The sequence below is a fragment of the Trifolium pratense genome, linkage group LG2, assembly GCF_020283565.1.
Source record: "Trifolium pratense cultivar HEN17-A07 linkage group LG2, ARS_RC_1.1, whole genome shotgun sequence".
Classification (NCBI taxonomy): domain Eukaryota; kingdom Viridiplantae; phylum Streptophyta; class Magnoliopsida; order Fabales; family Fabaceae; genus Trifolium; species Trifolium pratense.
Window position 1 is genome coordinate 65,626,782 of NC_060060.1, and position 22,683 is coordinate 65,649,464.

The window sequence follows — 22,683 nt, forward strand, 5'->3', positions numbered from 1 at the left end:
AATATACTTAGGGTAAAATAAGGGTATAATGAGAATATTTTAAAAAATGTTAGGGTAAAGGGATAAATGTTGGGATAGAAAAAAAAATTTCCTTTAGTAGTTTATGTATCGCACTTTATGATCTATTGAAAAAAATTATATTTATACAAAAATCCTAGCCCGGATAAAAAAAAAATCCTATTTAAGTCAATAAGAAATTGAACAATAACGTACGTATATTTGACATCATGCTTATGTATATGTAATTAAGCAAAAACTCTTCCTTGACATTGGAAGTCATTGGCTTTCTTAAGTGTCATGGGATGTTACCTACACTAATTTCTTCCAAAAAAAAAAATTATCTACATTAATAATGATTCCATTGCATAGTCTTGTCAATCATGCATAAGAGACTTCAAAATCATCTAATATGTTTCAGATTTAAGTTTTGTTAGTGTTTTAACTTTTAATTTGAAGAGATATAATTGTAAATATTTTTGTAGATGTTATTTGAGTCGCAAGATCTTCTCTATTTTAAATTGAGACACTATCTTCTCACCTTAAATTTATGTTAACAACAAAATTATTTTTTTCTTGGTGTATGTATATCAATTTATTAAATATTAGGTTCTTAATATAAGTTTTAAAAATATTAGTTGAGCATGTGATTAGTAAAGCAAACATTTTTCTTTTAACAGCAAAATATATTATTAATAATAATAACCGGTCTTCGTACAAGACGAACGGAAACCGAGAAAAATGAAACTACAAAAACAAAGGTGTCAGATATAACCATAACACTATTCAATAAAACACAATATGTTAAATTTGGTGCGATATGTCACGAGCGAGCTTTCTATGAATTAATAAGATAAATTTCCTTTCTCTAAAGAACAATTAATATATATACAGGGACGGATCCAGAAATCAATCACACGGGGGCTGAATTTCTTTTTTTAATAATAAATAATAGAGTTAAATATATTTTTTGTCCTTATAAAATAACGAATTTTTATGTTTAGTCCTATTAAATTTTAACTGAAAATATCCTCTAAAATCTTATAATTTGGTAAAAATAGTCCCTATTTTCAAAGGAAAGGTCTGTCCCAGTATATATATATATATATATATATATATATATATATATATATATATATATATATATGATAAACAAAGGAAAGGTCAACATAAAGTTAAAAGAAGCAACGGTCTTCATAAACATTAAACAAGGATTGGCATAAGGCACATTGAAATGTTGAATTATATATACACTGTTTTTGATCAAAAGAAGTGCTGCTAATGTTTGACTGTATTGGAGTTTGATTTCTATATTACAGCTTTTAGTTAATTCGATCTTCTTAATTTGCCGAAAGATGTATCTTCTTGACATCACATACATGGATGTTAGATCCTTAACGTGTTGAAATAGATTACTTATGTTCCCTTTCCTTAATTTGTTACAATTAATTTATTAATTACTAGTATTTCGTGACATAATTTTTTAATATTTTGAAAACTCTCATGCATGCAGACAATAAAAATGAGCCAAGGAATGTATTATTTCATAATGTGTGAACTTTAATTTGTTTAATATTGGGTGCTGGTTTTAACTGCATGTGATTAACTTTAATTTGATACATTTTTAAAATTTATAATAAAAAAGGATTGAATTTGATTAGGCAAATGCTAACATGTGCCCCAATGACACATTTTAAGGTGCATTTAATTAATTAATATCTCACTTAATTTACTTCTTTTTTGGTACATTCTCACTTAATTTACTTCAAAAATAGTAATAATCAACTTTATTAATTAAAATATATTGTCACTATATTTATTACCCATTTAAAATAATTGGAAAGACAAAATATGATATGCTGCCAAATTTGATTTATGATCACGTGCCCGGTAATACGACCACAATTATATGCATCCAATTTTTTTTTGGTTTGTTAACAATCAGATTTATAGTACTCCTGGTAATACTTCATTTATGCTAACTTGTGTTTTGTTTTTTTTCTTTTCCGGTGAACAAGATCGAGTATTATAGTATTATGTTGTAATGGTAACGATTGTTAGTACTATTTTAGCTTTCGAATTGCTAATATGTTTTAGAATTTTATAATACTTACTATAATTTAATTATTTTTTCAACTTAAAAAAAAAGGTTTGACAAAAAAAAAGTTTTGTAAAATTTTTTTTTGACCAAGCACGTCATCATATTTGGCAAGGATCATATTTTTGCCTATGCATTTTTTTTAAATAGGTAATAAATATAGTGAACCATATCTTTTAATTAATAAAGTTGATTATTGCTATTTTTGAAGTAAATTAAATGAGATATTAGTTAATTAAATACACCTTAAAATGTGCCCTTAGGGCACATGTTAGCATAACCCATTTGATTAAAACAAGCAAATACAAAAAGATAAGGAGATCTCAACGGATTTGAATTGTCTACATTCAAAAATGTTACATTCACCTGCATTTAATTTATTTTTAAAGTCAAATTTGTCATTATCACTTACAATATTATCTCTTTTCATTTTCTCTCCTAACATTTTTACGCTAAATACAAGTAAATATAGGTGAATGTAGGATTTTTAAATTTAGAGAATCCAAATCTGATCTCAACTAACTACTACCTAACTATACAATCAAAGAGATTAACATGACATTCATAATATATACGAGGAGAATTAGCTTTTTTAGCCAACAACCATTTCTAATAAGTGTATTTAATTCTATCGGAGACATCACCTAACACCAGTTCCTTATTCGAAAATATTTTTTCATTCCTAGTACGCCAAAGCACCCAAACCACCGCTGTCAAACCATTATAAAACCCTTATAGATTTTGTTACCTCGTTTAAAAGAAGATAAAAAACAATCCAAGAGAATTCAAATATTACCCGGAAGAACTTCAAGATCTCCAAACCTATACACCTCAACCCAAAATGACAAGTAAGGAAAAGGGGTTAACATGAGTGTTTTAGGAACCTATTCAAAATTATATGGACATTGCACAAAAGTTTTAAAAATCTATTTTGCAAAAAGCAACAATTTGCTTCTAACAAAATAAAACATATATGTGGTACTTTTCGTGTAGAAGAAATGCTTACCAAGTTGCTATAATATTTTTCCATTTTGGTAGTACTAATTAAACATTTCATATTACTGCCTTATTCAGTTGTTCTTTAATAATAACACCTCTCTCCTCTATCACTCACACTAGAACACGTTTTCTGCAAACACAAAATAGCAAGTGAGAAATTTTGTGGTTCAAATCTTTCCCTTTCTTGTTGATTTGGCTTTTGGATTACTCCTTGTGGCTTCATTCTTATTGTTGCTTCTGCTCCAATTAGATTTTTCCCAATATTTTTATATGACCGTTTATTTTAAAAATCATAAACTTCTTTTTTGGTACAATATAAACTTCTTTAAAAAAATTGGATCTCGCTATCAAATGTTTTTACTTTTTACACACTCTTTACGAATTCAATTTAATATTATTTTAAAATAATAAATAATGCGAAACAATAAAATATTTTTAATGTGACACCTTCATTTGCATTATAAATCGAGACTGCATAGTGTGTATCACTTTGTCTAAAGAGTAGTAGTGAGCAAGGTTTTAAAATGCGGACAACATCACCTGATGCGGCCACAATATTGCGGATGCAGATAGCATCGCAACTGCATCAGATCGCAGTGTGAACTTAAATCACAGGCGATGTTGCAATGGAACCGCAACGCGGCAAAGTTTTTTCGCAACGCAACGATGTTTTGACCGCAACGGACTGCAATGGCCGCTACCGTAATACCTGCAATCGCAACCGCATCCGCAACCGCAATTGAAAATGTTGTAGTGAGTAGTAATTTATTAATTAATCACCTTATTCCAACTCTTGATGTCTTTTTCTTCTTATAAAATTAATTATCAGCCGCAATAAATAAATCTTTTCAGAACCTTTAAAGGTACACAGTTCACACTTACTAGTTCACACTACCATTTCCTTCCTTTAATTACCTCTATAAATTCCTAGCTTCATTTCCTACAAAAACTCAACATACAAAAGATTCTCTCTCTTTTCATCTCAACTATCTAAGTTTCTTCTTGTTTTCTCTAAAATAAAGCAAATATGAACAAAATTACAGCCCTGTTTTTCATGGCCCTGTTCCTCCACTGCATCATCACCAACTCTGCCCGACCTGAACCAAAACATGATCAGGTTGGTTGTATTAATTTTTATGCTATTGTTTTTTCTTTGTAAGGGTCATGATAAACAGTGTCCGCACAATGTCCTTTTTTGGTATGCTTAACAAGTACGCCTGCCTCGGGGCAATGTTTAACATTTTCCTTTTTTTTAATATCTTTTATGCTTAACAAGTGAATGTTGTTTTGTTTTCATCTACATTTGATATAGGATGTTGAGGCAGTTGAAAAAATATGTGAAGGGATAGAAGAGGAAGAATGCTTGATGAGGAGGACACTTATTGCTCACACAGACTATATTTATACTCAGAAGCATAACCCTTGAAACAATCTTCAATCGCCTTGTTTATTTAGAGTAATTTTTCAGTATATAAGGTTATGGTATCTAGTTTATTTGAACCAACCTTCTAGTGGATCTCTACTTACTTTTCTGCTTTTGTGTAACATATTTATATGTTATAAAATATTAAAATCTAAACTGTTATATTTGTATCTTTTGATAGAGAAATGTTATTTAGACACATTTTTTAGACAAAAATACAACATCTATGGATAATTATGTCATTTCCTTGATAAAAAAGTACAAGTTGGTAGAGAAGAAATAATGATGGTTGAAGAGAGAATGATATGAAATGACAAAATTGTCCCTGTAGGTTGTATTTTTGTCTCAAAAAGTGTGTATGGATAACATTTCTCCTTTTGATATATATATAGTGTGTTTACTTTATGCTATAGTTATTTTGTTTGTTTGGGTTTCATGTGACAAAAGTTGATTTTGAATATATTTATGGAAAAGTTTATTAAACAATGAATTCAAAGATAAAATTCAATTGTAAAAGCAAAAACTTCAAATATATTTGTGATATTTGTGTTCTGGACCGGACTAAAACCCATGACATTGAAAGACTCAACATATCTAAAGTCCAATACAATTTTCCTAAGGTACACCGTATCCTATGGGTCCTATAAGTTTGTTGTGCATATCCTCATACGTTCTCATGCCTACATATACGCCTATGTACTTACTCTAAAGGTAAACACATTTCACCTAATTCATACATACTCATATTGAGTTGTTACTGAATTGAGAGTTTGGAGCGCTGACATTTTTGTCGTACCCTTTTCCAAGCGTGTTTGCAGCTCTCAGCCACCATGAGAACAAGCCTTACCTCACCGGAAGAACCATATAGTAAAAGTGCATGTTTGGTATCATATCACTGTGACTTTGCCAGAATCGCCATAAGTCGTCGGGGTTTTGACAAACTCACTGTAATGCAAACATATAAATAACCTTGATTAATTACAAATAGGTGCAGATATTTACTTGAAACCATTGAGTATCATAACAGTGGTATTTATGATAACCTTTTTATAATGAAGTGACAAAAAAATTAACTCTGGCCGTGAGTATTTGACTTGTTGAGGCAACCATATCTGGATAATACTAATGGAAGCTATTACTCACCTCTGATTCAAAAATTGAATGTGATCAACAACTTTTGCGGCTACTTTCAGTTGGCAATATTGATCAAATTAGTTGATGGGTTGAACCTCGAGTTATAAAACTTGAGATGTTATTTAAGGCTCTAATTTGTCTTACAAAGAAAGAGATATAGGTGGTGGGTAAAGCGGCTATTGAAAGGACAACCCTTTAGATGTTGTTGCAGGCTATGTAGTGATATACAGTAAAACTTCAGTATTTTTTATTTTTGTTGAAAAAACAAACTTTTATTAATTAATGGATGAAACCAGAAACAAATAGGCACAAGGTGTGCCATATCAGTACAGCAATATGTGCTGCCAAATCAAAGTTGATAAAGATAGAAAGTTTCCATTGCAGTTAACAATAATTAATTTCTGTCAGGTAACTTGTAGGGCATATAAGGTGGATTCTTCGCTCTGAACCGAATTATTTCCATACACAAGAACCAAATATCAAATCTCTAACAACCTTATGTAGGAACTCAAGACCCTTACCACTTTGACCAATTGATTGTTATCTTATTCTAGCTTCTAAGGAACATTCAAAGTGAAATATAACTGGAATTGAGTGGCATGATGAGTGTTTTAGGATCCTATTCAAAATGATGGATATTGGACATGAGTTTTAAAAAATCTATTTTGCAAAAAGCAACAATTTGCTTCCAACAAAATAAAACATATATATGGTACTTTTCGTGCAGAAGAAATGTTTGCCAAGTTGCTAGGATTTTTCCATTCTGCAAACACACGATGAAAAGTCTTACTATAAATAATAATTTTTTAGCCATCATGTGAGAAATTTTGAGGTTCAAACTTTCCCTTTCTTGTTGATTTGGCTTTTGGATTTACTGCTTATTAATTCATTCATATTGTTGATTCTGCTCCAATTAGATTTTTCCACTATTTTTATATAACCGTTTATTTTGAAAATCATATACTTATTTATTTAGGTGTCTACTAATTTTTTTAAAACAAATTGAAAATATAACCACCACCGAATCAACTAACAATTGATTAATTAATATGCGCTAACATTATTGAATTTTAGGCTTAAATATGAAAACGATCCCTGCAATTACGGCTTATTTTGATTTTAGCCCCCGCAAAAAGAAAATTGATTTTAGTCTCCGCAAAATACCAAAACTTTTAGAAAGGTCCTTGAGGTGAATTTTTGGATGACATGTCAAGTAGTGGATGATTTGGCAGATGCTGACTAGGATTTTATATGACGTGGAATTAACATGTCATTTTCATTTAAAAATAAAAAATGGAAAATAACATGTCATATTTATAAAAATAAAAATAAAAAATAGAAAAATAGAAATAGAAAGTTAATATATATACTTACAAAAATAAAAAGTTAATATATTAGATTTAAAAATATATTATATTTAAATAAAAAACAAAATAGAAGAAATAAAACACGCAAAGAAGAAAAACGCATAGAAGAAAAACGCAAAGAAGAAAGGGGCAAAAATTACGGTTCCTGAATCAAAGCTGCGATTGAAGGACAAATTACACAAAGAAGAAAGAAGATGTCAAAAAAAAATGAAATTTTGAAAGATGAACAAAAACAGATGAACACAAACTCTTTCTTACCCTAACTTTCAATTTCAATTAACCCCTTATCATCAAAATAAAATTAACTCCTCTGCAGTTTGAGAAGATGAACCGAAAAATTAAATCTAATATATTAACTTTTTTTTCTTAAGTATATTAACTTTCTATTTCTATTTTTCAATTTATTTATTTATTTTTAAATCTGACATGTTATTTTCTATTTTTTATTCTTAAATTAAAATAATATGTTAATTCCACGTCATCAAAAATTCTAGTTAATATCTGTCAAATCATTAACTACTTGACATGTCATCCAAAAATTCACCTCAAGAACTTTTTAAAAAGTTTTGGTATTTTGCAGGGACTAAAATCAAACTTTTTTTTTGCATGGGCTAAAATAAAAAAAAAAAAAGATAATTACAGGAACCGTTTTTATATTTAAGCCTGAATCTTACTATGACGATATTGCTAAGCAGATACTTATCTGGATTCAAACTCATGACCTGACCTAACAGTTTATATGAGAGTTTGGATGATAATTTCCATTTTGTGTACTAACAAAAAAAAAATCTGTCAAAAAATGAAAAAAAAAAGATAGTGAATAATAATTTATTAAGAAAATTGGATTAGATTACTTTCTGAGACAATAATTATAAAAACTAAATAGTAAATATAGTAAAATTAGAAACCGTTGTAGTTAACTTAAAATGTATAAAATATCTCTAAAAAAAATGTATAAAATATAATTTTTTCAAAAAAAAAAAAATTCTTTTATTCTTAACTAGTGTCTGAGAGACATTAGCACATCTTTCCAACTTTTGTGGCTCGTTTGACCCAACTTTTTTTAGAGCTTATGCAAACAACTTATATCTCATAGGAGGAATTCATTAACCACTAGCTCAATCTCTTGGTTAAATCTTTTCATAACCTTTAAAAGGTAACTCACTACCATTTCCTTCCTTTAATTACCTCTATAAATTCCTAGCTTAAATTCCTACAACAACTCAACACACACAGATTCTCTCTCTTTTCATCTCAAATTTAAGTTTCTTCTTGCCTTCTCTAAGATAAATCAAATATGAACAAAATTGCAGCCATGTTCTTCATGGCCCTGTTCCTCCACTGCATGCTCACCCACTCTGCACGACATGAACCACCTTTTCAAAAGGAATCTTTGGTAGTAACACAACATGATCAGGTTGGTTCTATTTTTTTATATATATCTTTTACACAACTTTTTCATATCATCTAGTTGTTAATACTTAACATTTTTTATTCAATCTGCAATTTATACGTTGTAGGATGTTGAGGCAGTAGTTGATAAATTATGTGAAGAGATAGAAGAGGAGGAATGCTTGATGAGGAAGACACTTGTTGCTCATACAGACCATATTTATACTCCGAGTCCGAAGCATAAGGAATAAGGTTTTGGTCACATGTTTATTATTAGTATTTTCAATATATAAGGAATAAGGTTATGGTATAACCGATCTCAATCCTACTTGTGTAACATATTTATATGTTATATAATGTCATGTCCCCCTTTTTTTGTCAAGTAGTCTAGTGACTACAAATTATATCCGTAAAGTAAATAAGGGGGTGTTCAGGGTTCGAACCCGACCCCTGCATGTATAATGTTATGTCTCTGTCAATTGAACTAAGCTTATGGAAACGATTTTTTTTTATAATGTGTTTACTGTATAATCTTTTGTGTGTTTGGTTATCATGCGACCAAAAGTTGAAAGGACAACCTTTTTGATGTTGTGCCATATCAGTACAGCAATATGTGCTGCCATATAACAGTTTAATATATCAACACCAAAACACTTCACTACCTATAATTCAAATACAAAAATTACATGTACAAATGAAATAATTAATTCCTTAATTGACTCTCCAAGCCAAGTTGTTTCTTAAAAGCTGGATTATGATTTTGTGAACTGGTTTGAGGTTTATAACCAATTACCAAACAGATTGTAAATTACAGCTACAATTGAGATTTTCAATCGGATTATGATTTTGTTTTTTATACTAGTTTTTCTTAACATGATGATCAATCACAATTGAAGCAGAATGTGTTTAACATAAGATTTATTTATATTAATGCAAAATGAATCAGACAATAGGAGAAGTGACAAACATATATAAATCTCAACAATATATAGTTATTGACCAATAATAAGTTGAGTTAGGAGGGAATGGAAACTGTGCGCTTTAATTTTCAATCAATTCCAAGCTACAATTTTTCTCTCATCCACTAAGTTTTCCACCCTTACTTCACTGTTGTGAACTACTTTCCCATTTTTCGCCTTCCATATGACCCATGCACATGTAAACCTCGCAACTATTGCTCACTGTTCAAAAACTTTCACACCACCAAACGATTCCTCAGTAGTTATGCAGGTGATCTTTGAGTGGTCTACAAAACCTCAGTTGGTATACACTTTGTTCCAGAGTACATAAAGCATTAAGTCTACATAGAAAGAATGCTCTACCAAGTACTTGAATGATATCCAATACAGTCCAGAGTCCTATTTAAAAAATGAAAAACCAGATTACAAAAGATGAGCATAATCATTAAACGCAGGATGTTGAATGCAAGGTTTTCTACGAGCGAGTTTCGGAAGGTGGCTGTCTTATGCATGATACAGTGCAACAGAAAACAGAACAGCAGGAAGTATCATGTATATGGTCACTGTACATATTTAAACCTTTATCCTCTTCATCACCAACATCTCCTTTTGATTCAACATATGATGTCTCTACAGAACTCAGAGTTTCTCCAGTATCAAAATACGGAACTGAACCTGAACTATCATTCAGGTTTGAGCTATCAAAATACGGAACTGAACCTGAAGTATAATATGTATATGGTCACTGTACATATTTAAACCTTTATCCTCTTCATCACCAACATCTCCTTTTGATTCAACATATGATGTCTCTACAGAACTCAGAGTTTCTCCAGTATCAAAATACGGAACTGAACCTGAACTATCATTCAGGTTTGAGCTATCAAAATACGGAACTGAACCTGAAGTATAATGTATATGGTCACTGTACATATTTAAACCTTTATCCTCTAAATTACCAACATCTCCTTTTGATTCAACATATGATGTCTCTACAGAACTCGGAGTTTCTTCAGTATCAAAATAAGAAACTGAACCTGAACTATCATTCGGGTTTGAGCTAATAAAACACTTGGTGAGACGTTTTCGACTACTTTTTCTGTTCCCTTAGGAGGTTTGGGTTGCATTTTTTGTTTCAGCTATTGTAGGTTCAACCATATGATTTACATACATGGTCAATCTAATTAGTCTTTTATTATTATCATATATGAAACTAATCCCATCAATCAATATTATAATTTTAAACCTTTCACAACTTCACACATACTTGGCTACTACTAACATACAGATTATGCAAAAAAATTGTCAAGAAAGACTGTTAGATGGTTTACATGAGAAGCATCCCTCCAACGGTCCTGCATTAAAATGGTGCAACTACTATTATGCAATGCAACTCACTTTTTATTGGTGAGATTTATGAACTTGTAATTTGATATGAGCTATATTTACCAAAGTCTAAAAACACTATTACCACTCATAATAAAGAATTTAGCATTTGTAAATTACATCAGTCGTCATTCTGCATAACCAAAATTTTCTTATTTTTTGGAAACAAAGACTGAGCACCAAGTTTGGGAAAACGAAGGTGGATGACTATGCCCCCCACCCACAAGGAATAGCAATTACACATAATATGGAAAAATTGAACAAGATATTTAATGTGATAATGCAATGGATAATTAAAAGTGAGGCACAGGGTACCTAGAAAGGGATAAAAGCATCGGTGACGCGACGGATATCATCATCCATAACTATAGAGTGGAAAGAGAGAGGTGTGAGTTGTACGCGATCTTCTTCTTCTTCTTTGACAAGCTTGACACTGAATCTGAGAAAGTTAAGAACAGTATGCTTACCGTCCTGATATTGGTGGTAGCAGGAATCAGCCAAGCACAGTATATCATTCCCCAAATGAACCAATTGAGACATAGTATTATTAAAATAGATAATGTAATCAAACTTATTAGAGTAAACAACAGTGAGCCACTTGTTGGTGGAAATGTTATGAGCCATGAACATTTGATCAGATGGGTCAAAGAATAAAATAAGGTTGTCCCCCACAACTTGATCGGCCATAACATGAAAGTTACTCAAAAAGAATATATCTTTTTTAGAAAGTTTTTGTTGATGAAGCAAAGCCCATTTTTCAATGTTGTTGTTGGGATTGTAAGCATAAAAGGAATCAAAGTATGCAATGAGGCGATTGTTGTTGGGATCGGAAATGGGTTTAACTTTGAGAAAGCCAGATGGGATAGTTATTTTCTCCCACTTGCCGTCGCCGCCGATCTGATAGACCTCAGCGTCTATCCCCTCCTCCTCATCCTCCTCCTCCTCCTCCTCCTCAGGGAGATGAATATTTGTAAATCCGAATACAAAGATATTGTTGTCAAGGACAGCTGATTGTGGTAAATGCATATTAATATTCAGTTTGGAGAATTTTACCCAATCGGACCATATGGGTGGGTGGAGTTGTTGTCAAATCTAGAGTAGATGAGTATGTAGATTTTTTGTACTCGACACCGATATTGAAGACGGAGAGAGAGTACCTTCTTCATTAAGCACCGCCGTGGAATTGAAATATGTGTCGCTATGTACAAAATACGGATGTTTCGTTACAATCATCTGCTGTTTCAGATCCACAACGAAAAATAGTGATTTCACTCCATTAGTACAGGCCTTCACCAGAATACGATATTTCCCTACCCACAGCGAATCCGAATTACCACCACTCTTCTCCCACCAATTCTTCTTTTCGCCGCCTCCCTTACTCTGCCGAGTCTTCTTCTTTTTCCCGCCTCCCATTCTTCCTTTGCGCCCAAACCCTAATTGTATCTCTATCTGTTCTATTCTATTTATATATTTATAAACTCCGAGCTTTAATTTTCAACCAATTCCAAGCTACAATTTTTCTTTCATCCACTAAGTTTTTCACCCTTACTTCACTTTTGTGAAATACTTTCCCATTTCTCGGCTTCCATATGACCCATGCACATGTAAACCACGCAACTATTACTCCCTGTTCGAAAACTTCCACACCACCAGACGATTCCTCAGTAGTTATGCAGGTGTCTTTGAGTGGTCTACAAAACACACAGTCGGTATACACTTTGTTCCAGAGTACATCGAACGCTAAGTCTACATAGCAAGAGTGATCTACCAAGTACTTGATAGATATCCAATATGGTCCAAGAGTCCTATTTATAAAAATGAAACAACCAGATTACATCTCCCAATTAGGTAACTAATATATAACAACTATCTCTTTACAATTCCTATTATAATTTATAATGACAGTAAAAGTGTAGTTTTAACTGATTTGAACCTCTACTACTATGAAGCAAGCAAACTATATATCAAACATTTCATTAGTGCAAAATTACCAGTCGGATTCCACTTCTAGTTGGCTTTGATCCTCATTTTATTTTTTAGTGATCCTAACTTCTAAGTATCCTTCCTCCTGATAGACAAGAGACAAATCACTTGGGATTAAAAACATCCAAGTCCCTTAAACTTCAACCAACACAGCCCTCTTGAAACAGTTTAAAAACACTATCAAAAGGGAGGATTGCAGCCAGCAGTCCACCGTCTCATTCAGTTTTGTCACAAAACTAAGTTATACAAAGAAAAGAGAAAACTTATAACCTGGTCAATATAAAAATCAAATAAAACAACATATACAGATTGGTGTATATTTACAACAAGCTTCCAGTTCGAAAATGAGCATAATCATTAAACGCCAAACAAATAAGACTGCAGGATGTTGAATGAAATGTCTTATGCATAATACAATGCAACAGAAAACAGAACAGCAGGAAGTATCATGTATATGGTCACTCTGCATTTTAATACATCAAAGGTTTTCTAAATCATTTACAAAATTAATCCATGTGTGATATAAACATATATTATAATACAGAATTGAAGCAAGCAAAATGAAACTATTATATTCATATATACTTGGTGAATGAACCTAGTAACCACCACTTAAGCTGGCACCAAAGCCCAAGTGCAATCCATTACGTGCAAGCACAATGAGAGACATATTGCGACAATAACAGTGAATTTAGCTGCAGCGTATCTCATAATCTCAACCACCGCCTCATGAACATTATGAGCACATTTTCTCACAGAACCGCATAATGTTTGCAAAATAAACTCCATGAATGATCTAACTGTCTCAAATGTGACCCTCCCAGTCACATCAAGAACAAGGCTCCTATTACTAGGAACAGCCAATGTGGATGAAACCTTGCTAACCCAACCACCTTTATCCTCTTCATCACCAACATCTCCTTTTGATTCAACATATGATGTCTCTACAGAACTCGGAGTTTCTTCAGTATCAAAATAAGAAACTGAACCTGAACTGTCGTTCGGGTTTGAGCTATTAAACACTTGGTGAGACGTTTTCACAAAACTCTCTATGGCACCATTACAAACAGAAACCAACATTTCTCTAACTCTAGTCTCATGTTTCGGGTTAGTTAATCCCGAAAAGAATTCATCATAAGTGTTGATATGCATGGTCTTGTCAAGATAAACAGCAACCAATGTACTAACAAACAACTGAACACAATTCCCAATTAGTTCCCCACATTTATCACCACAAACAACATCAACCCATTTCGGAACACCAGAATCCGAACCAGAACAACCCGATTCTCCACTTCTTGAATTCAATTTACCACTATCATTTGAATAAAACCCAAGAACAAGATTCTTAGCAAAGCTTCCAATAACAACAGAAGCAAAACCTGAACCAGCCGGCGTAAACAATTTATCAAACACCTGGTCTGCAAACGTCGAACCTGACCCAGATTGATTTTCATCGGTCCCATTCATCGATTGATAACCGCGCAAGACTCCAACGGTCACAGCAGACGTGAAACTAACCAAAGAATCCGAAAACTGACCCGACCTCGAAATCTTCGAGATTTGATTCAAACTATTGGGAACTTGATCAGAATCAGATTGCAAAAAATCCTTAACATCTTTCGTAACAATTCCAATTGTATCTGCAGATTCAGAAACAGCTTCTGCTACAGAAACCAACGAATTGAAAATCTTAGAAAATTTCTTTCTCTTATGAGCTATGAAAGGCGCGTGATAAGCTCTGTAACAACCGTAACTGCTAAACCCAACTGCAAATACGATGAAGGCCAATTTCTTTCTTTTACGGATATAATCGAAACCATTTTCAACTAATTTTAGTTCCATTAATTAACGATCTATTATTTTGCTGAAACTGAGAAATTTGAGGTGAAAACTATTGTGGAAGAAACCATGGTGTTCGATTTTACTTGTCGTAAGGGTCACATTCGAAATACAATAGCCACTAAAATATTCAATTTTTTATTTGTGGGAGAAAATAATAGAGGATATGGGCTTGGACTTTTATGGACACTTATCTGTGAAATTTTTTTTTTTCAACCCTAACAATTGTCGATCTATCCCAATATTAATTTTGAATGGACGAATTTATCCTCATATATAAACTAAAACCTTGAAGGAAAAAAAATTTGGTTACCGGAACACTTTGGAAAAAGTGTTTTGATATGTAATTTTTTTTTTTGTTACCGGAACACTTTGGAAAAAAGTGTTCAGGTATATAAAATTTTTCTAATTTTTTTTTACCTAAACACTTTGAAAAAAAAGTGTGTAGGTATGTAAAATTTTTCCAAATTTATTTTGTTACCTACACACTTTGGAAAAAAGTGTTCAGGTATGTACAAATTTTCTAATTTTCTTTTGTTACCTGAACACTTTGAAAAAAAAGTGCGTAGGTATGTAAAATTTTTCCAAATTTATTTTGTTACCTACACACTTTGAAAAAAAGTGTTCAGGTATGTAAAAAATTTCTAATTTTTTTTTACCTACACACTTTTTTTCAAAGTGTTCATGTAACAAAAAAAAATTAGAAAAATTTTACATACCTGAACACTTTTTTTCCAAAGTGTGTAGGTAACAAAATAAATTTGAAAAATTTTTACATACCTACACACTTTTTTTCAAAGTGTTCACGGAAAAAAAAATTAGAAAAATTTTATATACCTGAACACTTTTTTCCAAAGTGTTCCGGTAACAAAAAAAAAATTACATATCAGAACACTTTTTTCCAAAGTGTTTCGGTAACCAAATTTTTTTCTTCAGGGTTTTAGTTTATATATGAGGGCAAGTTCGTCCATTCAAAATTAATGTTGGGGTAGAAAAAAAATTTCCTTATTTTGGGATAAAGCCCGTGAGGTCACTTAACAGTTAACATTGCCAAAAAAAAAAAAGTTGGATGATCAAGTAACTAAATAACTTAAGTTTTTTTTTTGTTTTCAAGTAAAGTGGTGATTAGAATATCACTCTTAAAAATACATTTTTTTGTCAAGTAAGTAAGTGACTAGAATCTCACTCTATCAAGCTCAATAATTCCATCGAAGATGGCTTCATTTAGACCAACAACAAAAACGATAATTACACTACTAAAAGTGTTTATGATTGGTTATTCTCCTTGGGGTGTGGTTATAACCACCAATCCTCACCAATCCTTCACACTCTTGGTCTTGGATATGAAAACTTCAACTTCATGAAAAGATCAAATTCTTGTTGGTTGGCTTGTCACAATTATGTGCCCACCCTTTCATTGCTCAAACACCGCAAGACGAATCCTTCTGCCTTGTGGCCTCCAAGATGAGTCATTTTTTCATTCCATTCAAGACTGCGAGTTCTCGCATAGCCTCATGTATGTGTTCGTTCTGGTGGTCTTGGGGACACGCAACTTGATTGATGTGTTTGAACAATGAGACTTAGTCCTTAAGTTGACTCTCCTTCAACATTCGGACTATAGTTTAAACCTTATGAAATTGTTTCTCTCCCGCTTCTAATGACAAGCTAGTTGATATGTTTACCAAGTGGAACAATAATAATTATTCTTATGTCATCCTCAATGAATGGAAGTTGCCTCAGTTCTCCTGTTTGATCTCGATTTGGCGAAATCATTAGAAATACATTTGGTCACTATTTCGTAAACTTTTCAGACTTCATTCAATGTTCTACCAATCTGTTTGTAGGATTCCAACTCCGATTTGTACATATTAAATGTAATGTTGTACCAACGAATACAGCGGAAGTGAGGACGAGGAAGAGGGGAAATCTACGTGGATAAATAGAGCGGCTCGTGTCCTTTCCCACTAACATCCATCCTTAGGTAAAACATTCTGCACCAATCATAATTTTTAAAAAAAATAAAAGTGAACACCCATTTTAATCCTTCACATTTTTTTGGCGTCCCAATTTAGTTACTAACAAAAATAAAATTCAAATTAGTACTTTTTTTTTTGTAGATAGATAAAATAGGGCAAAATCATTATAAACTCACACACAACAAGTGAGGGAGTCGAGGTTCGAACCCTGATCATGACGTCAAACCTAATAGTTTCGATAGTTTTAACAGTTGAGCTAAGACTTTTGGACAAATTAGTACATTTTCAAAGTAAGGATAAATTAGTCCTCTCTTATAACGAATCATGAATTAATTTGTATCCAATGTTTTAAAAACCGGACCAGAGATCGAACCGGTAAGAGCTCCGGTTCATGGTTCAACCGGTTCAATCGGTTGAACCGTTATTAAACCGTTATTGAACCAAATAATTAAAAATAAATATAATGCTGAAGAATAAATAATAATTTTAGACTTAATAATTTGATTTTTTTTTTACATAGTAAAAAAGAAAGTTAGTTCTCCAAAAAAAAAGTTAGTTTTATTTTATAATATATTGAGCCATTATTTTATCAAGTTGTATTAACCCAAAAGCCCAATTATAAGCTAAACGCTAGAATTGAAATATCCTCTCATTCCTATTAGGGTCCGTTTGATCTGCTAAAATATAAGGGACTGGACAGGACAACTCTAGTTGTATTGTGTTTGATTGTAAAACTGTTTAAGGAACTTGACAAACTGGGAGGCAATGGACAGGACAAAAACAGAAATTTTTGTCCCTCACTAAACCACAGCACAACTTTTTGTCCGCAATACAAGTTGTCTAAAATACCAAAATACCATTTTATTAACCAAATATCATATATAAGACAAAAAATTGTTCAATATCCCAAAACTTTGTTCTGTGCTGTTCTGTCATGTGTTGTGCTGTTCTGTCTTGTACTGTTCTGTTCAGTGCTTACCTTTTAACAGATCAAACAGCATCCTCCACTCCACTTTCTATCTTCTTCTCTCACATAATTTCTTTCTTTTTCTTCTTATTTTCTTGTTTCTTCTTTTTCTCTCTTACTCATTGCTGTTTCATTCCTTTCTTATGTATGACCATCAAGAAATAAAAAACTATTGTGTGACTATAACAGATCTATTCCTTAATTTCTCAAATTCATCCTTGTATTTTTTTCTTCTTCTTTTTCTTATAACAAATAACAGTGACTGTTGAGGCAAAATCCTAATTTGATGTTTTAAAGATAACAAACATCTTAATTATATTTTAAGTGAATTCTGATCTTTTTGTGATCTAACAAGTGCTCTTGAGTGATTAATATAGACAGGAACAAAAGCTCATTCATTATATATCACTACACTTAAATTGATTGAAAACTGCAAGTTTATGAGAATGATCAGAGAACATTCTCCAATCTGCACTTTTTCTCACGTGCAAAGCTATACATCAACAATAAGCACTTAATTGATATCATCTGAACAAGAGACAAATAAGCACTTTTGCAAAGGACTTTATTGAAGAAAATCTCTACAGGATATAAGTCATTTAAAGCAAGGATTAAATGATAGCAAAAGAAAGCTTCCTATTTGGTCATGTTTAAGGAATAAACATGAATATGTCTTTGACAATTTATTTCTCAAGCTCACATGCTCTATTCAGAGATTATTTGAAGACATTTATGGACCAATGAAAAGGAGACAACAAGTTTGAAATGGTACTTCTCAAAGGACTTCATAAAATATATTTCACTATGATCTTGATCTACAATGGAAAGCTACTTGTACTTTTACAAGTACACATGAATAGTAAAAGGATAAGAAGACCAGCTATAATCATATGATCATCATGAATATCTTGAGGCCCACGAAATCAAAACAAGCAATGCACATCTCTCTATTTGATCTAGGCCAAGAATCAGAAAATACTCTAGGAGAACGATCTAAGAACGTTCCAGAATCAACCAGACTTTCTGCTCTTGATCGAAAGATTCTCTCCAGCTGTATCCAGCTGTTGTAAATGATCTTCTAAGGCTTCAACAGTGCTTGTTCTTGGAGAACAAGTTCATACAGCTCAAAGATGCTCAACCTCACGCTCCTCATGACATCATCATTCTAAGAATGTTCTCAAGAAGCATCTTCTCTCTCATCAAATATTATTTGAACAATATTTGATCTGATCTTTTAAAGGACTAACGGCTAGTCTTTGGCAACACTCCGACCTGCTTGGAGACCACGAAACAAAGGACAAACAACATCTATAAATAGCACACTTGGGTGCTTTGAAGATTCAAGAGTTTCAACTACAAATATCAACATCTACACTTGTCTTTTTCGACCAAGTCATTAAACTCTTCCACTCTCACTCCAGCTCTCTAAACATCACATACTTGGATCAGTATATCATTGAGTGAACTGAGTGTATTCTTCTTGTTGGGTTTTTGTATGATTGGCTACATTTTGCAAAAACATATCTTAGCCAAGTGTTGAGACAAATGTGCTGACCCCAAGTGTTGTGACAAATGTTGGGACACTTTGGAACAACACCTGACTCTGCATCTGCGCGTGCCAGCTAAGTGTTTTTAATTTCTACTCAATCTTTTGAAGATTTGATTGAAGAATTGTTTCAAGGTTTCTTACAGAGGAAGGCGCACGTGTTTAATGTGTTTCAGGAGGCAGCCGAAACCCTAGTTATATTTTCTAAAGGAATTATATTTTTGGAAAATATATTCTTGTGTTTCAAAAATAGAACTATTATTTTCAAAAATATATATTGTGAAGATTGCTGCAGAAAATATAAAAGATTTATTTCAAATAAATCTCTGTGCTTCCAGAAGATTAGAAGATTTAGTTTTAAAATATATTTACAACAAATATATTTATGGAAGGAATATTTGATGCAAAGAAAGATTTGGTAAAAATATATATTTTGCATCTAGAAGATTTCTTGGAGCTGAAGCATTGTGAAAAGCCCACGAGGCTGTGCTATATAAAGGGTGCTGCTAACCCTATTTTATTAACCGAAACTTGAAGCTAAAATAGAATATCAAAGATGTAGTCTTTTAAGGGTTTCGTGTCTTTAAGCCACTCTCTAGGAGAGTTGGTGTAAAGTGAACCACTCGGGTTGTGAGATGGTCACTATGTCCTCACTCAGAAACCTATAGGTAATGAGTTGAGTATTGTAATTGGAGGAAGCTTTTAAGCAACTCCAAATTGTGAACTTAGTCGTTGGCTAGGTGGTGATGTTATTGAAGTGTGTCTTCATCTTTGTCAAGGAGAGTGTCTCCATTATGTTGTTATTGAAATCCTTACTGGTTGTAAGGTTGAGGGGAGTGAGACGGGGTCTCATATCTAGGAGTTCCTAGGTAGAATTGTCATTGGGTAGGGATTAAGTGAGGAGTTGTAAACGGGGGAGTTTAGCTCTGAATTAATACTGCTGATAGTGAATTTCCTCCTGGATTGGTATCCCCCAGATTAGGCTGTTAGGCTGAACTGGGTTAACAATTATGTGTGTCGTTTATGCTTTTCAGTATATGTTTTTAATGCTCTGTTTTATTGTTCTTACTGCTAAGACAAGTGTTGCGACAAGTGTCGGCACATCGTGGACAACACTTGTCTACTGTGTACCAGAATTTCAATTGGTATCAGAGCAGGCATCCTGTTCTGTATCTGGGTGAGATCCTAGGGAAGATACTTTCTGGTTATGAACAAGTAAGGAATACTGAAAAGTTGTTTGGACTTGAAGAAGTTCATATTTGTTTGAATGGTCCCTAGAAGTGGAGGATGGACTATTCATGGCACGATGTATAGCTTTGATGTTTGAGCTTCTGTATGGTTTGATTTATTTTCAAACCTATGTTAACCTGTTGCACCTGAAGTGTGGAGTTTGTGCAAAGGTCATTATGGTGTGCCTGAAGTTTGTTGAGGAGTTTTCTGGTTTGAATTCCGCTGCATACATATATGATGGGAAAACTCCTGGTGGTTTTGAGTGTGCTACACTCTGTTCTTCTCTGGTGAGGTTCAACTAACTTGTTGGAGATGCCAACGATACTTGAGGGTGATCTCAAGTCCACTCATAAAGGCACTCATATATGAGTTTGTTGAAGAGAGATCTGAACGAAGTTGTGAGCAATTTATTTTTGCTTCTAACCCTAAAAGCCAACTTCCAGTGGCTTTGATAAAGGATCTCTTGGTGTGTTCCTTGAGAAGGGGACTGATGTCGTCCCAGATGTTGCTACATCTGACCAGCAGTATGCAGAATCTTGTTGGATTTATTTTGACACTAGAAACTTATGGTTGACTTCTTGGGTGAGTTTATCCAAGTAAGTGGTAGTGCAGATGTGTGTTTTGCTTTTCCTGTGTAAGCTTGATAAAGGATCTATTATTATGGTACCTGAGAAGGGGACTGATGTGCTCCCAGATGTTGGTACATCTGACCTGCAGATTATGCAGAATCGTGTTGGATGACAGTTGGGCATGTAAGGTGCTTGGAATTATGCATAGGAGTGCTCAAGTTGTATGGTCAGAAGAAGCTTATCTGCCTATGTGAATCAGAATGTGGAGGTTCTAATCTTTCTTTAATAGTATGCTCTAGCAATGCATGACTATTGATTCCACTAGTAGTGGATGTAAAGGCAGCAAATGATAACTGACTTGATTGAGTCTAGTAGTGCTCTCAGGAAACTGAAGACTGTGATGATCCTTTGAGCAAAGAATTCATGAAGGTTTTTGACATGGGTAGATGTGTTGAATTTTCACCTGATGTGATTAATAAGTTTTTGGGCAGGAGTGAAGAACCTGAAGCTGAGGTAGAGTTTTCTGACAGTGCTATAGGCTTGAGTAACTTTATCTACACTGTTGGTACCAAGACCAAATGGGATTTTGACTCTTATATTTTTCAAACTACTAAGCATGCTAAGCCTTTGGATGTGAAGATGCCAACAACATTTCCAATGTATTTTGTAGTATTATTCTTGATCAGCATCCAAGAATTTTGATCAGCTCTGATGTTGTCTGTAAGAGGGAATCTCCTCTCACATTGCACTATAGACTAGTTGAAGGGACAAATGTCCCACATAATGTTGCAACATCTGGCAAGAAAATTCTGGCTTCATGACAAGAAAAGAGATGATTGCTGATTTGATGAACCTATGCAAGTTGACAACCTTGGTCGAAAGAAGTATGTCTTTGTAGTTGTTGATGATTCCTCCAGATTTACTTGGGTAAATTTTATTACTCATGTTAAAGGTTCTGTCAGTTCCAATGTTGTGGGTAGTGTTGGAACATCTGTCAGATGTACCTCTCAAACTGTCGATCTAGTATGAATGTTGCTGTTGTTGATGACATTGTTGTTGAAATTGTGCATATGTCATTGTTGGTTCTGACACTTTGTCATCCCTCACTAAATTTGTCGTTGAGTCCCCCAAAGGAACCTAACATAAGTCTAATGTCATATCGGATGTTGAAACATCCTGGACCAACCCGTTAGTGTTGTTGAAACCTGTTCTGCAATCCCCCAAACTGATGCTTATATGGTTCTGAGAGTCCTCAATCTAATGAGGTTGAAGATCAACTAATGGTGGTTTGGAGTATTGATGTTTTGAATGTGGTAGAAGAAACTGATCTTGATGATCTTCCACTTGACCAAAGTTGTTGCTCAAAGTGTGACTAAAAAGAGAACTAGCATGGTACGATTGTTTGGATGTGCATTCTGCTGAGAAGTATTATATGTGTTCAGATGTGTTATGATCATATGCGATAATGAGATGATCAAAGGTGATTACTACTATGGTAAATGACTATTTCAGACCTGTTTCTGAAACCTCTAGTTTGATGTTCTTATGTGATGACAATATATATATTGTTGAAGATACTTTTGGTATACGTCTCTTGAGATTGGAACTGAATAATACTCATCTGTGTTGAATAACTTGTCTGTTCTGGTACGAGATGTTGTAACATCTGTCTCAACATCGTGTTATCTCAAGTGTTCCAACATTGTGTACAACATCTGTCACCAAAATGCCAGAATGTGGTTGACTATGAGCCAAATATTGAGGATGTTGTTCTGGGCATCATGTCACTTGACAGGAAGAAAGTTGACATCTCTT

The 22,683-nt window shown here is 33.1% G+C and overlaps 3 protein-coding genes and 1 long non-coding RNA gene across 5 annotated transcripts; 2 read left to right on the top strand and 2 right to left on the bottom strand.

Moving 5' to 3' along the window:
• The first annotated feature begins 3,966 nt into the window (after positions 1 to 3,966).
• LOC123909000 lies at positions 3,967 to 4,929 on the top strand. The gene is made up of 2 exons (XR_006809798.1): positions 3,967 to 4,211; positions 4,407 to 4,929. It is a non-coding gene; the product is annotated as an uncharacterized LOC123909000 (long non-coding RNA).
• Positions 4,930 to 8,222: 3,293 nt separating this feature from the next.
• LOC123909489 (phytosulfokines 3-like) lies at positions 8,223 to 8,953 on the top strand. Its single transcript, XM_045960328.1, has 2 exons — positions 8,223 to 8,435; positions 8,539 to 8,953. The coding sequence occupies exons 1-2, from the start codon at positions 8,316 to 8,318 to the stop codon at positions 8,659 to 8,661; spliced, it is 243 nt and encodes an 80-aa protein (XP_045816284.1). The 5' UTR covers positions 8,223 to 8,315; the 3' UTR covers positions 8,662 to 8,953.
• A 687-nt stretch (positions 8,954 to 9,640) lies between these two features.
• LOC123908971 lies at positions 9,641 to 12,550 on the bottom strand. The gene is made up of 2 exons (XM_045959728.1): positions 11,071 to 12,550; positions 9,641 to 9,768 (listed from the first exon to the last, which is right to left on the bottom strand). Exon 1 carries the CDS (start codon positions 11,779 to 11,781, stop codon positions 11,071 to 11,073), a length of 711 nt encoding a protein of 236 aa, XP_045815684.1. The 5' UTR covers positions 11,782 to 12,550; the 3' UTR covers positions 9,641 to 9,768.
• On the bottom strand, positions 9,767 to 14,720 carry LOC123908970 (protein PHLOEM PROTEIN 2-LIKE A10-like). 2 transcript variants are annotated; one of them, XM_045959727.1, is made up of 2 exons: positions 13,728 to 14,714; positions 9,767 to 10,406 (listed from the first exon to the last, which is right to left on the bottom strand). In XM_045959727.1, the coding sequence occupies exons 1-2, from the start codon at positions 14,581 to 14,583 to the stop codon at positions 10,057 to 10,059; spliced, it is 1,206 nt and encodes a 401-aa protein (XP_045815683.1). In that variant the 5' UTR covers positions 14,584 to 14,714; the 3' UTR covers positions 9,767 to 10,056. The 2 variants fall into 2 exon arrangements, with proteins under 2 accessions (XP_045815683.1, XP_045815682.1); XM_045959726.1 differs by lacking the exon at positions 9,767 to 10,406 and having other exon boundaries at positions 13,127 to 14,720.
• Positions 14,721 to 22,683: the final 7,963 nt, after the last annotated feature.